General features: G+C 44.4%; 1 protein-coding gene across 13 annotated transcripts in view; it reads left to right on the plus strand.

Annotated features, from left to right (window-relative positions):
• The window catches only part of LOC122390802 (broad-complex core protein-like), a 90,157-nt gene that overhangs the window by 59,159 nt on the left and 11,549 nt on the right, over positions 1-19,449 (plus strand). The window contains exon 7 of one of the 13 annotated variants that reach the window (XM_043384133.1): positions 4,555-5,429. The exons of 5 other annotated variants lie outside the window; for them this stretch is intronic. In XM_043384133.1, coding sequence (XP_043240068.1) covers positions 4,555-4,772 — 218 coding nt within the window. In that variant the 3' untranslated portion in view covers positions 4,773-5,429. Of the gene's footprint in view, positions 1-4,554; positions 5,430-5,837; positions 6,577-6,787; positions 7,553-7,868; positions 8,791-9,119; positions 10,220-10,725; positions 11,303-12,760; positions 13,843-15,838; positions 16,872-19,449 lie in introns of those variants that run through there. 7 more of the 13 variants (XM_043384120.1, XM_043384126.1, XM_043384121.1 and 4 more) reach the window with 7 other exon arrangements.

Consider the following 19,449-nt stretch of genomic DNA (forward strand, 5'->3'; position numbering starts at 1 on the left):
GATTCGAGCTCACGACCCTCGGATCCGTAGCCCGATACGCTACCGACTGCGCTACCGAGGACCGCGCGCCGACGATCGGAGAGGCGGATCGCGGGTGCTGGCGTGCAGAGAAATCTTTACCCTGTACGCCGTAGAAGATCGGCTGGGTTTCGTGAAAAATGATAGAGGAATTGTCGAAAGAAAAATCATCGATCTATCATTTGAGACTAAGATCCATTGATTCCTTCAAAGGTTGACCGAGATATCGCTCGCCGAAAACAGGCCATTTAACATGTAAATCCTATGGGCTGGTAGGAAATGTACGCCGTGGAGCAGCAGTGCTACCAACTAACTTCGGCGGGGGCCGGTATAGACATCTAATGCCAAATCCTGAAGCATGGTTGTGGGACAGAACAACAGACCCTGATGCTTTTCATTATCAATGTTAGGTATGGAAAATGAAACTGAAGTTGATGTACTGTCAAACAGTGATTGTCTAGTCAAAACTCTTGCTTCTTCCTTACCTTGCATATTTTCTGGGGTGTGATATGCCAGGCTTGAAGCAGCCTTCTGAACAAGTCTCGAACTAATTTGATATGCAAGGCATCAAAACACTAGTGAGCATCAAAGAAAGAAAAAACATTCATCTATTTTAATTTTTCCAAATAATGATCTTCGCTCAAATCCCCAAGGACGTGCGAGCCACAATTGCCTCTTTCAATCAAAAATTTTAATTGAGTCTTAAGTGACGTCAATAGCAAAGAAGTGGCAATAAATTGTTTTGTTTCATTGTAAACAGCCATAGAAATTATAATTTATAAATAATAATGTTATACAGTTAAAAGCTTGTTCTCAAACAAATATTAAGTATCAAATTTTTACATTTTCAGAAAAAGACGTCATTTTATTAGTAAAGTCAACAGCTCGCGTAAGAAATATTGTGTTCAGGGTTTTCACCATCATGTGAATTACGTGTTCAGGGTTTTCACCATCATGTGAATTAACCGTAAGTAAGGTTCATGCTCACTTATAATCTAATGCCATTGGCTCCGTTGATCAGCATTTTCTGTTAGCGGTCACTCACACACCAGTTAGAACATAAAGCGCCAGTTTTATATTATGTAATTGGACTTGCCGAAAATCCAGAAATACATCTAAGAGTTATTTTAGATAATATTTTATTAAGCTTTTACCTGCCTTTACCTAGGCGTGATTTCTTTTTCTATTACCTGAAAGAATTATTGTACGCTCGTCTTCAATAGCTGTAAGATGCTCTCCTAATGACCAGGTGAGATTGATTTGAGAGGGATGTGACAATGGAACATGTTGCATTTTCTGAAACTGTCAAGCTCTTGATGATGAAGGAACAATTGGTACCTATAATTAGTATTCTGTACCAGAGTGCAAACTCCCCTACAGCAAATGGTAAAACCATTACAGGTTTTCAAAGGCTTCACCACTTTCAATGTTGCTGGGCATCCTTTGCATGATTTTTATAGGCTAGACTGCTTATCAGAATGTAAGATTAAGGATTTGAAATTTTATATTTGAGTACTTAAGATTGAGCTTGAAATCTCACAGCCGTGGCCACAGCCGTAGCCGTGTTCTTGGAGATATTTGCAGCCGCCCCGGCCCATAGCCGTGGGGCTGCAGCCAGCCGCGGCTGCAGCCGGCCGGTGCAGACCTCTAATTCATTTCCACAGTTCCCCTCAATGTCTCACAACGTTTGTAACGACGTGCCCTGAAGCCCCAATAAACAGCAATCACAACGTATATTTTTACCATCCACAGCTTAGCTCTTTTACAAATCTTCTCTGCATTCTTCCCAGTGCAAATATTGTGCTGGAATCATAGACTTCTACATACCGGTCAAGGTATGTAAAGGTATAAGTATGCTGGAATTTATGAAATTTTCGTCTCTGTAACACCGTGCTTCATTCTCCCTCCCACAGCCGGCGCCTATCACTGTGACATCTGTGGAGGCAGCTACGCCAGTCGTGACTCAATGGTGGCGCATCGCAAGAAGCACATCGGACTGACCCGCTGTTCAATCTGTAGCATTGAACTGGCGGCCGTCAGCTCCCTTAGGCGACATCTGATGTTTGTTCATGATTTGGGTAGGCAAGAGATAATGGAGATGACTAGGAGTAAGCGAAGATCAGGTGTAGGCAACAACTAGCACTGACCGAGGACTTGGCCTAGGCACCAAGTAGTGATAGGCTGAGGCTAGGTGAGAGATGTGTTCTTAGGGACTTGTAGAGGGATTTGGTGGTGGATTGGATGTAAGCTAGGAGGGTTATACGTCTGTAAAGCGGTTTCATGGAATGACTCGCGTCAAGTGATTGGCTGGATGTTGATGGTATGAAGCGTTGGGATGGTATTACAACTGGATGCTGATGGTATGAAGCGTTGTGTTTGTATTAGACCCTCCGTTGGTGACGTATGATGAGTTCTGATGACGGCTGACAGTGTCGCTCATGAGGAGATTACAACCCAGCATGACGTTTCTCGTAGTGAATGGTGTGCTGCTAGTATAGTTTCCACTGTTTAACTAGTGTGTAATTAGTTTGTTCATTTTTTTAATCGGTAAACGATGTTGGTGCCTTGAAAGCAGCTGCGTTTTTCTGGAGTAAGTAGTACCTACCTTTATATAAAGTGTTCTTGTGGCGGTCCTGCTAATTTCACTATTACTCAGCTGTATATGATCTGAGTGGTTTACCAGCCTGACTGCAGCCAGTGTATGGTATCGAGGTGCCATGGCTTCGCGTTCTGGGCGGTACAACCAAGTGAGGCTTCATCAATAAGACGTTTCTGTTGGCGTTATGACCGCCATTGTTTTCATATTAAACATGTTTTTCATCGAAATGTTGTTGTGGCACATCGTGTTTTATGCGTTCAATACATTGGTTCAATTAATACTTATATTTTTTTTCAATGAAGTGTGCCCACGTAATGCTTTGCTCATTTTTTTTTTTCTTGTACAGAATATCTGAACAGACTCGACCACAGCATTATTTTCCAAAGCTGCCCCACTTTCGATTTACAGCAATACTCAGCTTTGCCATGACGCATCGTTTATAACGCCTCAATCAGTCATGCCACAACATCTCACCGTCTTTTCAAAAGATCACTCATCTGTCCATGCACGAGATATCTTAACTATGTCATAACTTAACCTCATCATAACAGCTCTCCGTCTTTTCACAGCCGCAGAGAGGGCGGAACGGTGCCCTATATGTAGCGCCAGCTACAGCCATCGACGCTCCCTCCTTCAGCACATGAAACGCCACGAGGGAAGAACCCGATGTCCCATTTGCTACTCTGAGTACTCGATGATACACCATCTGCGGAGACATCTAGTGGTGGCACATAATCTGAACCGGGAGCAAGTATGTGCCTTGACGGGAAGACCGGGAAGTATGGTGGCGGAGGGGTGGGGAGGGTATGATGATGCAGGACAGCACGGAGTTGGAGGAGGTGTAACTGGGGGCAGTCAGTGGAGCGTGGAGCAAGCTGGGAGATCCGCTGGGACTGGGAACGAAGAGTGGACGTTGTAGAGTAGAGAAGGAGGGAGAAGTGTGGACTACGGGTTGCATTATAGCGATACGGTGGAATGATGATGCTGGTGTTCTTGATAGCTTGGGAGTTTTAAAACCTAGATCTTCATTGCCGTGAGCTGTGAACCGCAGTGATGAGCGTTCTCGATTTAAACGTGTTGGGATCGCTTGCTTTCCCTCACCGTCTTCCATTGTTCTCCTGAGGTATCATGGGTTGCAATATATTTAGAAGTAGTGGAGTTTGTACTCATCCTGTGATGTTTCGACTGGTGCTTCAGATGGCTTGTGTTGTAGCTAAGGGAAATGGGTGTTTTTATCATCATAACATTTCGTACTGAATCGGGGGAGCAGTGTTTTGATGATGCATGTTGTCACATTCCGGAAGGCTGCATCTGTTTGCATTCGCGATAGCTTGGTTCGTTTTCGATTTGTGTGTTATTGCGACATGTGCACTTCTCAGCATCTCATTCTGCTATTCGGTTTTTGTTGGCTGTTTTGGTTTGCATCCAATAGTTTTGTGTTTTGCTTGCTTCGAGGAAATCGTGATGATTTCGATGTTTGGCGTCTCGCGGGAAGGTGTTAGTTTGAACATCTCGTGTTTGTATTTTGTTTTACGGAATGGCTGGTTTTTATTCGCTCTGTTCTCACTATGTTCTACCGCACTTCTGTAAATACATTTCGTTTATTTTAGCTGATGTTTATCGACATCTCGTACCGCATTTTCACTATGCTTTAGATGCTTAAGGATATAAGGTAATAAAAATCAAAGGGCCAGATAGCAAGGTCAACGTTTATTTCCTTCCGTTCCGTCACAATATCAAACGACACATCACTTTCTGAGGATGAATTTTAGGTTTTCGCCATTAATGACCTGCAACGTGCCGACCACATCAGTAACCCGTCCGCCTTTCCCTGGTCGTTATGAAACATTTATCACTCTTCGAAAGATAATAATAGTTCTTTAGAAGCTGTAACATGTCGAACATACAGCTGACGTCACTTTTTCCCGCCATTTCAGGGGGCCCATTTCAATGTGACGTCTGCAGCGCGTCGTATCCCGAGCGGCGTCGACTCAACGAACATTACAAGAAGCATATCGGGAAGACGACCTGTCTGCTTTGCCAGCGTCAGTTTGCTACTGTATACGGGCTGAGGAGGCATATGCTGCATCAGCATGAGCTAACACCGGTAAAAGTGGATACGTTGACAGAGAAAAAGGGGACGCCGCAAGTGTAAGGATGGAAGCGTTCGCTGAGAAGAGATTTGGGAATGGAATGGTGGGCAGTGAGTGGTTGGTGAGAAGAGGATTCTGCAGGTGTAAATGTGAGCACGTTGACGAGCTGTGAGGAAACTCAATAGCTGCAGCTCAAGGTGGACGCTTGCGAACAGAAGAAAACTTGGAAACTGTCATGACGATCGCTTTCCATGAATGGAACTCGGGAATTCTGCTAACGATAGGAAAGGTCTTAGGTCCCGTGATGGTTGCCTCGTCGGTGGCTCACAGCGAATGGCTAGTGATATCTCCTTTTGTAATGTTCTGTAAGCAACGATGATGCATAAGCGATCTTGCAAACAAATGTTATATTCTTGATCTTGGTACCTGGCTCGCCCTTGTTTCTATGTGATAATTATGTAGAGATGAGGGAGCTTTGAATCGACTAGGATATGGAATATGTGGCTTTTGTTTGAAAGTCGTCTTTGCGCAATGGCGCGAAGTCGCGCTGTTTTAACATTGACGTACTCGGTGAAGTAAGCGCGTGCGAATCGGTCGTTTCGGCCAGACTTCAGCTATGCTCTAATTCAGCTTGTGCATATGTCATGATGCTCGATTCAACCATGATCTTGTAGCGCGAGTGATTCTTTGTGTACATATGAATGAAAAATACACTAACCGTGAAACTGGATCCTTTTGTAGACCACATTTGTCGAGACACTCGTTTAACCGGCATGGTCGTCGTAGATCTTTGGAGGAAAATTCACACCGGAAGCATTTCTATGAAGCGCATCCGGCAAAATGCACAAAATGTGTGTTAAGATAAACGACAATGTTTGTGCCAAATGCGCGCACTTGACGGAACTGCTATAACGCTGAGCATTTGTAGATGAAACGCTGGTCTGCAACTGACTCGTATCTATTTCATGTGCCATTTTTGACAAATGCCGTAGCACAAAGCATTTTTCCACACATCAATGCATTTTCCATAGGCTGTGAAAGGCGATTGCCAGTTTTCAATGGGAATCCGTTTGGGGTATGCACCAATGCCGTGCAACCTGACTCTGAACATTCCCTTCTCATTCCAGATCGGCCGTACGCGTGTCATCTCTGTGACGCTACGTACGTGAACCGACGTCATCTGATGTCGCACATGAAACAGCATCAGGGCCAGACGTGCTGTCCTCTCTGTCAGAAGACGTTCAGCGCTCGCTACAACATGAGGAGACACATGGTGATCAACCACAACTTGACCAAGGAACAAGTGGACATGTTGATCAAGAGTAACGTCGAGACCATGTCTGGAGAGGAGCTGACGTATACGATGGATAATCTTGGTCGTGCGAGCGGAGAGTGAGAGATGGTGCTTATAGTTGGTGCCGGATAGTGCGGCTTGTTTTTGGAAGATCGCAACGTCACCTGGTCTTAAGTCGTGACTGGTTGTGGTTCATTGCATATGATCCAGCATTTTAAATTAAGTGGAAAACTGAAGATGCGTTCTAAAGATATGAGCTGCTTTTTCCGACACACAGCTTGTGCGCCCTATTGTGCTTGTGTGTCACCTTCTTCAGCGTAATTGGTGCGTACTGCAAAATGTGCATCGTACGGTCACTTGCAGTTAGTAGGGAATCTTTTGTTTTGTCATGGCACATTTGCATATGCTGATGTGGAATACAGATATAGGGTGCAACCTTTGAACTAAGCTTGATCCCTTATCTGCTTGAACTTAAGCCGAACCATCTCTTGTCTCAACGCATTTTACCGTCCTATGTATCGTGACTGTTGGTATTAGTAAATAGATCATCAATAAAAATATGCTTGACTTTGTTTGTCTGTGTTGTAAAGCATATGGTGTGAAACCATAAACTGCTGGTCTAAAACTCGTATTTTGCCTTCTGGCTGTCTTAAGATATATCCAAATGTCACTGTCTCTTGCGTAAGTATTGACACGTGTTTGCGCAACATAGATTAGCATACTAGATATATCAAACAGCTAACATGCAATTTCTCCTCTAAACGTGTCGTTTTCTCGTTACAGATCGCCCATTCGCTTGTCGCCTCTGCAACGCACGCTACATCAACAGACGCCACTTACGGGACCATATGAAGCAACACTTGGGTCAGACGCGCTGTCCCATTTGTCAGAAGGAGTTCAGCTTACGCTATAACATGCGAAGACATGTGTTGATGTCACACGATTTGACGAAGGAGCAGGTTGACTTGCTGATCTAGTAGACTTGCTTGCGTATGCGGCAAAGCGACGATGGTGACTGGGAAAGATGGTATGTGGGATGATGATCGTGACATTGGAGATTTTGATAGTTCATGTTTGGTGCCGTGAACCGGATATTGTGGTTTGTCGCAAGAATGTTTCGTGGACGGTCGCATGGTTGGTGGTTCACTGAGCTGTGGAGTATACCAGTGATTTGTTCTGAACCGTTACCACACGTTTTTGGGAAGTTTTGGTGCTTCGTGCGTGTATAAACGTCGCTCCTGTACATATTGCGTAATTGAGAGTACAACAGAAATCATGCTGGCTTCGAATTCTGCCCTTGGTGAATATGCCATTATTAATGCTCAACACAAGGGTATGCTCTGCGAATAAGTATGGTGCAAACTATAGCTCATATTCTTTGTGTGCAAAACTTTGATTTTCTCAACAGAACGACCCTTTTTGGCATGTTGCGATTGAAGCAAACTTCATTCTCAACTTTTTACCAGATTGACTAATTTGTACCCATTGTTTGTTTTATAGCCCGTGCCGTATATTATTGTGACGTTTTGTACAAATAAATAATTACCTAGAACTTCGAGCGTTTTGATTTTGACGATTGTGATAAATATTGATCAAAAGAGTTACGGAGGGGCTATGGCCACCCATATACTTTTGCGTCATTCCGCTGTTCACCCGAAGGCTATATCCAAGCACATCATCATTAAAGTGAAAGTACCATCAGCATGATGAACCTAGCTGTTTTGGATTTATTTGTTTCTGTCAGGAGTCATAAACAGGTTAGTACACAGGTATTTGTCAGGTATAATATACATTATTTGTATCTAAACAGCTTTTCTTCTGTTCGTAGATGTTTTCCGTGTCTAAACAAAACACACTTTTTCAGGTCGGCCATATGCGTGTCGTCTCTGCGATGCAAAATACACCAACAGACGCCACCTAAACGACCACATGAAGCAGCACCAAGGGCAGACACGCTGTCCACTGTGTCAGAAGGAATTCGCCTTCAAATACACCATGCGGAGACACATGCTGATGTCGCATGATTTGACGCAGGAGCAGGTGGACTTGTTGACAAAGAACAACATCGCGGAGCAGTAGACTGTGCAGAGGGTGAAGTGGCGATGGTGTAGAGAAGGTTGATTGGTTGTATGAAAAGTGGAAACTGAGAAAATGTTTTTCTTTTCTTTTCTTTTCTTTTGGATGTCAGAGACGGTGATTGTGGTAGTGTGAAAGCTGCCACAAGATAAGATACAAGTCTTGTGCGCGGGAGGTGTTTTTTTTTTTTTTGTATGTTGTAACAGGCCTGTGCAGCTGTGACCAGTGGTGATGAAGCCAAGACGCTAGCTTTGTGTTAGGAGGCTGATCTTGCATCCAGTCGGGCGTTGCACTAGTGGGAGTTTGGCTCGTTGACTCGTTGGAGTTATGATGGAATGAAGATGATTCTTCAGAACGAGAGTTACTTGAAACCTTTGCGTTTTTTCCGATGTAGGTATGTGATCTCATCTTGCTTAGAGAGGGCAGGTCATGATATTTGCCGTCTGACAACTAATAAAAGTGTTATCTCTTCTAAGCGCACGGGCATAGTTTTCATTTGTTTCACGTCACACATTAATCAGGAGGGAAATGTGTCATGTGTCCTTTTTTATTTGCTCAATTCTTGTCTCGCCATAAGCCGCGTTTACGTATATGCTTTGCATTGGCAGCGTGTTATTTGTAGTATGAGTGTGAGCAGTTGTCTCGGGAATGTTTTGCGTTATTTGTATCCAAGATGTCGTCATTTTTATGTTTCAATAAAGTGTATCGGTGAAAATTCCTTTTTCAGTGAAATTCTATGGCATGTTGAGGTAAAGAAACTGCGCAATGATTCGAAGGGCAATCGTGCGATTTGCGGCCCCTTTGGCGTCATATTCAGGTACAAATGTTCATGACCATCATAGTCTGTTTCATCATCATGATTATCACATTTGTGTCATGAGATCCCCGTCCCTCATTTGAATTCCCGTTGTGTCATACTCCATCACCACTAACCCAAGCGGGAACTGTCATCTTCGCCCTTTTCTACGCCACTTTTGGCTCACTTCTGTGCCATAATGTCCCTTCTGCGTCATGATACACCACCCTTTTTCTTTTCCAGATCGGCCTCGTCATATTTGCCCGGTTTGCGGAGCCGGCTACATCAATCGCAACCACATGGTCTCCCACATGAGGCAGCACCAGGGGGAAACAACGTGTCCGTTCTGTGGCAAGGAGTTCACCCTTAAGTACAACATGAGGAGACACATCTTGACGGCGCATAAGCTCAGCCAAGAGGAGGTGAATCGGCTGACCAAGACTAGGATGACAGCTAGTAGTGTGGGCTCGGGTTGGATGAACGTTACGCCGGGGGTAGCGAGAGGTGGCGAAGGGGAACAGGGGGAGTTTTCGAGAGTTGTTGAAGAGATAGGTGAGGCTGATCTGGGGAAACGTGGGGATGGTGGATCTTCGGGTGGTATGGGTGGAGTCTGATAAATACTTAGGTCTCTTGGATGCCGCTTTTTCAGCGATCATGTGGAGAGATCAATCGAGTGGTGGCTATTGTGATAAGTTCCGACAAGATAATGATATACGAGACAAATTTTCATGTAGTGTGGTTGGTAAACACGACTTTATCTGTGTTCTGTGTTCTGTTTCTTTGTTTATCTGTACCCATCTGTGTTCTCACCAGTAGTCTGTGTGGTTCCATGATTGTGTAGGCTGATTGGCTATTTTCTTGGCGTTTCTGTCACGTTAAAGCCGTGTATAATATAACAAACTTGTAGGCGTATGGCGGCGTAGTGAAGAAAGGTAGCGGTGAACATTACTTTACCGTGGGTGTGTATCTTGTGAGACCCAAAAAGTAGTAATGATAAGCTCTTTCTTTACTTTGCGCTTTCCGTGTGATATAATGGAAACAGCAAGCTTACAACTGTTCTATAATTTTAAGACGAATGTTGATTTTCCATCCCGGGATAGTAGCCTAGATGTTTCAGGGTGATTTTCGGAACAACTTTTATTTTAGGTAGAAGCCTCATGCTCTTTCTTTGTGACTTTATGTAGATTGTGCCTGCCAATATGTGCGGACTGTTTTGTTGTATGTAGGCATGTTGATTCGGGCGTGAATTTAGCTAAGGATTACAGGATAAGACAAAGACAAAGAGGATAAGACAAACTGTAGATAAGGTACGACTATTTTATGATCCTAATAAATGTCGTAGCGATACAACTGTGTTTTATTTTCTCTTGTGATGGTGAAACGTGGAAAACGATTTTATTAAGTACCTACTGGTAAATTAGGTAACCACATGCCCTAAACAGACGTCAAACTCAATGAACGTTGTTCCGTATTACTCACACTGAATTGATTTTGGCGTGATTAAGGATTAACGAACATGGCTGTGAGTGTAAGTGGGAAAACGAGTTGTATATTTATATCATTTTTGCGCTACCGTGACTTCATAACAGGGATGTGCTAAGACGTTGTCCCGAAAGTGTGCGTGAAATAATTGCCTGCCCTCTAGCCCGTTATTTCAAGAAGTAATCTATCAACAAGTAACACCCTCCCCTCTTATCCGGATTCTGCGCACATTTCCTATCTAGCTTCCATGTGAATATGTCATCTGCTATCAACTTACACCCTCCCTTTTATCCATAGGCTTCTCGCACGCCTGTCCATCTATCTCGCATATAAAAAAGTCAACTGACACCCCCGTCTTCTTCCACAGAGTTTCCGCACGCCTGTCATATCTGCGGCTCCCGCTATGTCCACCGCTGCAACCTCATTTCCCACATGAAGAAACATCAAGGACAAACTACCTGCCCTTTCTGCCACCAGCCGCTATCAACTTTCGGCAACATGCGAAGACACTTGATGAGGAAGCATGGGGTGGAGCAGGATCAGTTGGATGCGGTGATAAAGAGGATGGGTAGTGGGATGTCGTGGAACCCTGTGGGGGTGGGAAGCTCTGTCGCGAGCCAGCTGAGAGAGGGTGATCAAGTGTAGGCTGTGGATGTATCCGTACACGGAGAAGGGCAAACAAATCCTTAACCTTTATAGGTTTTGGAGTTATGGGGATGGCTGCAAAATCAGCCCCGACATGTGTTTTTAGGATGGCTTTGTTATCTAAATCGCTTGTATGCATATACATACATATAGCACAGTAGGTTGCGGGGCTGTTGGGGATTCGGTGGATGGTTGAAGGACATGTGGTGTAGGTAGATAAGACGATATGTAGCTAGTTAAGTTGGTGATGAGGGTAGATAAGTTGGTGACGAAGGTAGCTAAGACGATAGGTAGCTATAGTTCGTTTTTCTTAAGTTTGCCCCTCACTGTAAACGTCTTTTTGAACACAGCACGAGAATTGCTAGCTGAATTACTGAGAAAACTGGTTGGCGCACTTTGATTTCACCAGATTTCACAGACGATCAATTTCATCAAATTTATTTACTTTTTCACAGACTCGTAGCTCGTATTTGCCAATACCTACAGCCCCACAGGGATAGACGACTTCTCAGGAATTATGTCTGAACTAATAAATAAATTGCACGGCGTTTAACATAACGTTAAATCGTCGGTGTTCAAAACTCATTTTGAAAATATTATTCATATCTACAATACAATGTGCGCTAACCAGTTTTCTCAGTAATTCAGCTAGCAATTCTCGTGCTGTGTTCAAAAAGACGTTTACAGTGAGGGGCAAACTTAAGAAAAACGAACTTATAGATGGGCGGATCCATGGGCGGATCCATTGTGTACTGGCCACTGTCAATGGCCCAAATGTTCATTGTTCACATGGCTTGTATAGACATCGTCAAACTACACTGAATCAATATGGTATATCAGTAAAGAACGCTGATGCGGAGCAAAGAGGGTGCTGTTGTACAAGTAGGTGAATGATCTGGTGGTGGGGTTGCGGGCGTCTTTGCTGTAAGTGCTGCCGATGTCTTGCTTGTCACTTGTGGACAGGCTCATACTGTAAGCGTTGAAGCTCATAGTGTTAGCGTTGAACACGTTGTTTTAACTTGCTGTCTGGCTCGCACAATGCTCGTGTGTTATTACGTCACGCGGTAGCTAGAGGAAGTGGTCGATAATGCTTTCAAAAGTGGTCGATAATGCTTTCAAACGTTCGTGATGCGCCGTTGCATCTTGTTCAGTTGATACGTGGTTACGTAGAATGATGCCGATTAGCTTGCACACATTTTACGAACATTTGGATTTATGCTTTACTGTTAATCGTTTTCACCTGTCCTCGCTTTGTTACTTGAATAAATGCAATTCGGGGACTTGGATTTGCGAATGGGGTTCTGTTTGTTTACCAAGAAACCTATTCTTCAACATTTTTTTTTGCATAAATGACGGAAACGCCTTGATGCCAGCAATAAAAACAATGTTCTTTATTTACACCAGTTGCAGACTTTTATAGCAAAGTGAAAGATTTTCAGACATTTATTTTCTGTCCTTCATTTGACGAATGTTGAAGAAAAATCAACAGCATTACCATAGTTACCTAATCTGAAAGCTGATTATGCTTGTCTTCAGCCCATTTCCTTTCCTTTGAGATCCTTAGGAGTTGGTGTATGTAATCCTCTGTGGCTTTTGCGGTCTCTAAACTTCCAGCTAATGATACCCAATCTCTTGACAAGACTTGTCTTGCTTCAATGTAATAGTGTTGCGATATCAACAGTTTCTTGTTTGTCGTAACCATCATAAGACTATCGTAAGTTTATTTGCCGCTATCACATCTCCTTCCCCTCTTTCAGACGATCCAGTTGCCTGCGACATCTGTGGCGCCAAATACAAATACCGGCGCAACCTCAAGGAACACCAGAAGATGCACCAAGGTCAAACCACCTGCGTCATGTGTGGCCAGCAACTCTCCGGAATGAGAAACATGCGGAGACACATGGTCACTCGACACGGCCTTCCGCAACATCAAGTTGACGCCATGACAAACAAGAGGGTAGCGCAGTATGACTGGAGTCTTGTGACGACGGCTGCGGTGACCGGGGCTGCAGGGACTTCGAGGGCTGGTGATAGGTCGGTGGGTGAAAAGACGGATTGAAGGTGAAGGATTGACGCTGCGGAGGTATCCGGAGGTTTGCGCAGGTATTTGTCACTTCATGGGTACGTCATTGTACTTGTTTGGCAGGTGTGGGCTCGTTTGTGCTTGTAAAGAAGAGTGGGGTTGGATTATGCTTACTCGAGTTGTTTGTACAGCTCCCAGGAATGAGAGGAGTGTCTTCTGTGTGCAGTGGAGGTAAACTCGGTCATAGAACGCTGATTCATAACCAAGGATCTTGGATCGTGGAAGCTTGTATCTCCCCGTAGTTGTTAAGTATATGCCGGTCTGATGCTTCTGTGTTCCAAGCAAGGAAGCTTGTGGCGAATTCGCTGGTCGACGCGGTTGAGAAGTGATGGGCGGAAGCCGAAGCCAGTATTTTTTGCTTCGTTTTTGTAACTGAATTGCGTCGAGTAGCAATCTTCTTTAGGTGTTGGTCTCTTTTGATTTGTTTGTAGGCAGCCATGTTTTATTACTTTGATGGGGTGCTCTTCATGCTGGTAAATTGTGGAGCCCGCTCAATTGGCACACATGCGACCCACATTCCCATCAGGCCTGGGGTGGGATTTGGTCGATCAAAGCTGGAAGCTCTAGATGTGTATTGGGTGTGAAGGGGCCGCAGGATCTGAAACAAACGTGTGGATATGAGTGGTTGATGTAATTATTCTGCGCCAGGCATGCGTTTCATGCCTGCGGAATCTTGGCAGTGGCTACAGTTACGTGTATGCCCCTGGAATGTGCTGTTTCCTTGTTTGCTGTGTATATACAAATATACGAAATCGACAATTTATTGTTTGCTCATTGCGTTTAAGATCAAAGTTGCTATATTTATACCATGTAATGAGCTTTTTTACCGTTATCTAAGAGTGTCCCTCACCCAGCGTCAATGTCGTAACTACGCCACAGAGTTACCTACGTCAGCTTGAACAACAACTTTGACTTTAAGCGCATCACAGCAAATCGACACTCGTGCTATATCCTTCCCGGGAATTTATGAATCCTGTCACGTTGAGGCTTTGCAATAAAACGCGCCAGCATTTTAGGAGTATCTGCGTGGCTATTCCATCTCCCACATCACCGCCCATTGGCTCTGAGGCGCTTTCACCTGCCCGATATACGCCTCCCTCTTCTTACACCAAGCATAGGCGGCGGAATAAGCATAGGCGGGGGGGGGGCACGGGCACCCCTTGATTTTGGCATTTTAACATTAGCCCTATGGGCGTTGCATGGAAAGAATGGGACCAAAAGTCGGCAGTGTCCCCCCCCCTCCCTTAATTGAAGGTGTTCCGCCGCCACTGAGCTACCATGTCCGACTCTGAGCGTTCTCACTTACACATTCCTTCTGTTTCAGGTGCGTTCACCTGCCCTATCTGCTCAGTTTCATACGTTCACCGTCGTAACCTCACCGAACATATCAAGAAGCACATCGGGAAAACAACGTGTCCCATCTGTGCGATGACGTTCAGCGCCGTCTCCAACATGAGGAGGCACATGACGGAGATACATGGAATCGCCAGGGAGGAAGTGGACCTGATAACAAATAAGAGGAATCGGAGGCGGCGTGGGGAAGTGGCGGAGGATGGTGGTGATGCGCAGGAACAGCGTCCTGAATAAGATTAAGACTCGGAAGTGAAAAACTAGGTGTAAGGAGCATGGTGCTTGGGAAACAGGCGGTGTGCAGGGTTCACGTTCTGGGTAGAGCGTTGTGTGTGAGGCTGCAGATTCAGGGAAATATTGGGAAATCTGGTGTTCTGTTGCGGCAGCACCCACGATAGTAGAGGCATCTCGTAAAGAACGAAGTATTACATGTGGGGAAGTGTTGGCTGCCTTCGTGAGAGGAGGATTTGGTGTAGGGTGTAGTCTCGTTAAATTTGCTACCGTGGATTGTTGAACCTTGCGCCTTTTGAACTAGGTAGTGTTTGATGCTACTTCAGGATAAGGTACTCAGGGTACTGGAAATGTACAACGTACAGAGTGTAAAGTGAACGTTTAGGAAAGTGACATGTGAAGAAACATGTACTTGGCGCGTGTGCGGTGATTGTGTGTTCTGTGACATTGGATGTTTGTTTGAAGATCTTTCTGTACACTGGGGAAATGAGTATACATAAAGCCAAGTCGTATATGTTCCAGGAGTCTTGGTTTAGAGCTTGTAACGAAGACTATGTTCCTACTTACGTTTAATTTATGGTTATCTATCCTTGTATCCAGGTAGTGAGAAGATGTTTACTGACGTTTTTCTCTGATTTTTAACGCAACTTTGAATGTACGTCATGTTTATTATGTTCTGAAGGGGATCTTTTTTTTCTTAAATACACAAATAAATGCTAGCAGTGTTCTTTTTCTGTCTAAAGTCGGCACCTTGCGACATAGATGAAGCCGCGCGGTTTGTTGGCCAGAATGGCAAAGCCATTTTTGACAATTTCGATCATGTGTTGGTAGCTGCGCAAATGAAAGCCTGCTAAAGGAATGCTGTGCGCAAGCTCCAATTCTGAAAAAAATGCTTGTCCTACCTGGTAATGATATCGCTTACGCTGATATGTTTTATAAACCAGCACACTTCACTATGCCCTAACATATTTTCATCACCAGATCTAGGCTACGGACACGATTGAAGAATAGATCCCTCAATATCCAATTAACTTTCCTCAGTGTAGCAAGTGTACTGTGTTGCCTCTCGCCATCCCTCATATTTCTTTTCAATATGATTTGGTCTCTACCACACCTATTTATACTTAAATTGTATTATATCATATTTCTCATAACATTTCTTTTTTTACAGGTGGAGCCACTTGTCCAATATGCGGCGTCTTCTACAGCCATCGTCGGAGCATTGCCGAACACATGAAAAAACATACTGGAGAGACCACGTGCCAAATATGCCAGCAGCCTTTCAGCACGGTGTATCATATGAGAAATCACATGGTGCACAAACATGGACTGACGAAGGAGGAAGTGAGCAAGATTACGAAGAAAAGAATCTATCATTCGTATGGTGATTTGGGGAAAAGTGATGGCGATAGCCTGAAATAAGAAGGGAGGATGAAAAACGGCGGTGATGAGAAGTAATTGATGGTGACGGAAGGACATAAGTTTCCAACCATTTAGTAATCGGGAAGCATTGGACAGATGAGTGACGGCTAGATCTAGGAACTGAAGAAGAACGTGAACGAAAAGAAATACACGACGAAAAAAGAGCGTTCGGTGGAAAAGATGCAGCTTCATGTGACTCCGTTGTCAATTGCCATGTAGGTGAAGCATTGGCCGCACGATTTCACTTCCGGAAGATCGTTTGATGCGTCAATTTTGTTCGTCTACCAGAGTTCTTGTAAACTATCCGTCGTGGGGTAGAAAAGTAAGGTGTGGCGTTGGCATGATTTGTGTTGCATAGAAATTCCTGTGGGGCAAAAATAGGTGTTGAACTAGTGATGGTAGTAGGTGTTTGTAAACTGTTGCTATCCTCGGCTTCGGAAGAAACTTAGTGACAGCGCGCTTTGGGTAGTATTTCCCCACAGTTCTATATCTTATGGACGCATTGAATGGAAATACTTTTTTCGTCCTTGCCTTGCATGTAACTTCGTTTGGCACTGCGCTCTACACGTGACGTTTATTCATTAAACACCAGGAAATTATGTATATAGCTTACCTAGTGCTCCGGCACCTTGCCGTAACCCAGGAAAATGTTTTCTTGGAGCAAGCATCAGTCGAGCAGCCCGTACGTGACAGTTTGCTGTTTTTTTTTCGGCGTTTGTCAATGATATCATCTTGTGTCAGAATTGGTATATGAGTGGATTAAATAAATACCGTATTACTCATCATTGTTTATTCTGTAGTAGGTACCAAGCCCATCCGCCTTTTTTTAGAAAGTCGTGAAGATTTTTGCGTCCAGCTTTCCGCCGAAGCCTTTTGCACATAAAAGAAATATGTATTGGTATGTGGCAGCTATATCTGCAGCATGATTACTTCTCACGTAACTGGTAAGTCTCTGCATCTGCATGCGCTAACTTCTTTCTCGTCTAAGTAATCTTCTCTTTCGCCATGTGCCTATCCCTTTTCTCACCTAACACACCTCTCTTTTTTCAGCCGGAGGTCCATTTATCTGCACTATCTGCGGAGCGTCCTACGCCTACCAGCGAAACCTCAGCGATCACTTCAAGAAACATTCGGGGGCAACGACATGTCCCTTCTGTCACCAGACACTGGGGAAGGTGGCGAATCTAAGGAGACACCTGGTAATGACGCACGGCATGGAGAGGGAAGATGTGAGCAGAATGACGAGCCAGAGAGGTTATATGCCCAAGAATGTGTAATGTTGTGTGGAAGCATCCTGGAGAATGGAGAAAGAAGATGTGAGCAGAATGACGAGCAGTACTAGAGGTTGTGTCTAAGCCTCTGTAATGCTGTGTGGAAGCATCTTGATGCACGAAATGGAGACAGAAGTGGTGCACAAAATCGCAAACAAGAGAGGTTTTATGGTGTGAGAGTGGAGTATTGTCGTTCTACGCTGGCGCACAGCATACCTCCCCCCAAAAAGTGAATGCAATAGCTGATGAGTATCAATTGCCCGACAATACCATGTAGTAAGCAGGCGCGGATACAAGGGGGGGGCCATGGGGGCCATGGCCCCCCCCTTGGCCGATTTTTTTCAAAAATAAAATAAAAAGTTAAAAAGCTGAAAAGGGGGCCTCCTGAAAATAAAGTGGCCGAAATCCGATGAGTTTTTTTTAACCTACCCACTTAGTTATTTCTTAGAAGACTAGCTGAGAAGACTTCTTTGTTAGAAGATTGGTAAAGCTTTTCATAACTTGGAGGTCTCTTATACTCACAGAGATGACCACTTTTACAGGGCCTCCTAACCTGCATAGAGGGCCTCCAAGCCTGCACAGATGTCCTAACAAACACAAAATCTCTTAGCCTACACAGAGGCCTCCACTCGCATCCGAACAAAGGGCCTCCTAGCCAACACAGAGGGCCTCCTAACTCACACAGAAGGTCTCCTATCCTGCACAGAGGGACTCCAAGCCTGCACAGATATCCTCTTCGCCAACACAGGACCTCTTAATCTCCACAGAGGGCCTCCACTCGCATCCACACAAAGGGTCTCCAAGTCTGTACTGAGGGCCTGCGCTCGCATCTGCACAGAGGGCCTCCTAGCTATCACAGAGGGCTTCCTAGTTCACATACAAGGCCTCCTAGCAGGGGCGGATCCAGGGGGGCGATAGGGACTATAGCGCCCCCCCGGGCGACTTTCTCATTTTCTTTTTTTTTTTTGCAAAAAAAGCATGATAGGGGGCCCCCAAAAATAAAGTGGACGAAATCCAGGCTTAAACTTTTGGGGGTAGGTAGGGCCCCCATCGATGGGGGGCCCCCGATTCGGAATAGCCCCTCCCTTGGCAAAATGCTGGATCCGCCCCTGGTAGTAAGTAATAGTATGTAAGTAATAGTAGTAAAAATAGTAAGTAATAGTAATAGTAGTAATAGTATGTAATGGTGTGAGATGGGAATTATGTGCAATGAGCAGAGGTGTCATTTGATAATTGAGGAAACGTCCTTTATATGTTTTGATGAAACAAGGGATTCCACATTGCTGTACAGTGCATAGTGTACAGAGGCGATTGTGTCGGTGTCCTTGTGTAAATTTGTGAACTTCGATGTGGAGTCATAGCGAACACCTGACGGGCTTTGAATGTTCGATAGCGTTGGATTGGGAATAGTTTGTACAGTGATGCTATATGTTTGTTTTGACGTACTTCAACGCTTTTAACCGCATATTCAGGATAGTCGGAGATTGCAGTTGCAAATCTGAATGCATTTGTCAATCACTAGCCAGATTTTTAGCTTCCACAGTTTGGATCTTCTTTCTCTCTTGCAGTTCTCCGGGTTTCTGAAAAACGGAGTAACGCTGTATATACCTAGCTTTAGCTTAGATTGCTGAATGATGTTTGAGTCTCAGCTTGTCGTGGTTATGTGTACGAGTAAGCTCACTGTTTCATTTTTGTCGTCTCATTATAGTGATGGTATGATAATAAACGGATTTTCGAGCAGTTGTATTGACAACCAAACGTATTGTGGTGGTATCTCCAATACACTCAGTGTGCAGACGCAGAGACTGCTGTTTCGTAGAAGGAAATGAGACAATGTCTCGCCTGAACTTTGACCCTAGTAGTCGGCGCGCCTTACAGCACAAAAAAAAACTTTTAAAAAATCCAGTGAGGATGAGTGGATTTGTAACCCACATTCAAACAAATGGTCCTGAGCCTAAGTGTTTGAAAAAGTTCTAGGAATGGCGATTGTTTCAAACTGATGATATTTGCAGCGAAATGGGAGTAAGATATAAAGCACCAAGAAATGCTAAGTCGCCGCTCGGAATCGGATTATACTAGGTTTTACCCA

Source organism: Amphibalanus amphitrite, unplaced genomic scaffold, assembly GCF_019059575.1.
Source record: "Amphibalanus amphitrite isolate SeventyFive unplaced genomic scaffold, NRLGWU_Aamphi_draft 000409F_arrow, whole genome shotgun sequence".
NCBI lineage: Eukaryota > Metazoa > Arthropoda > Thecostraca > Balanomorpha > Balanidae > Amphibalanus > Amphibalanus amphitrite.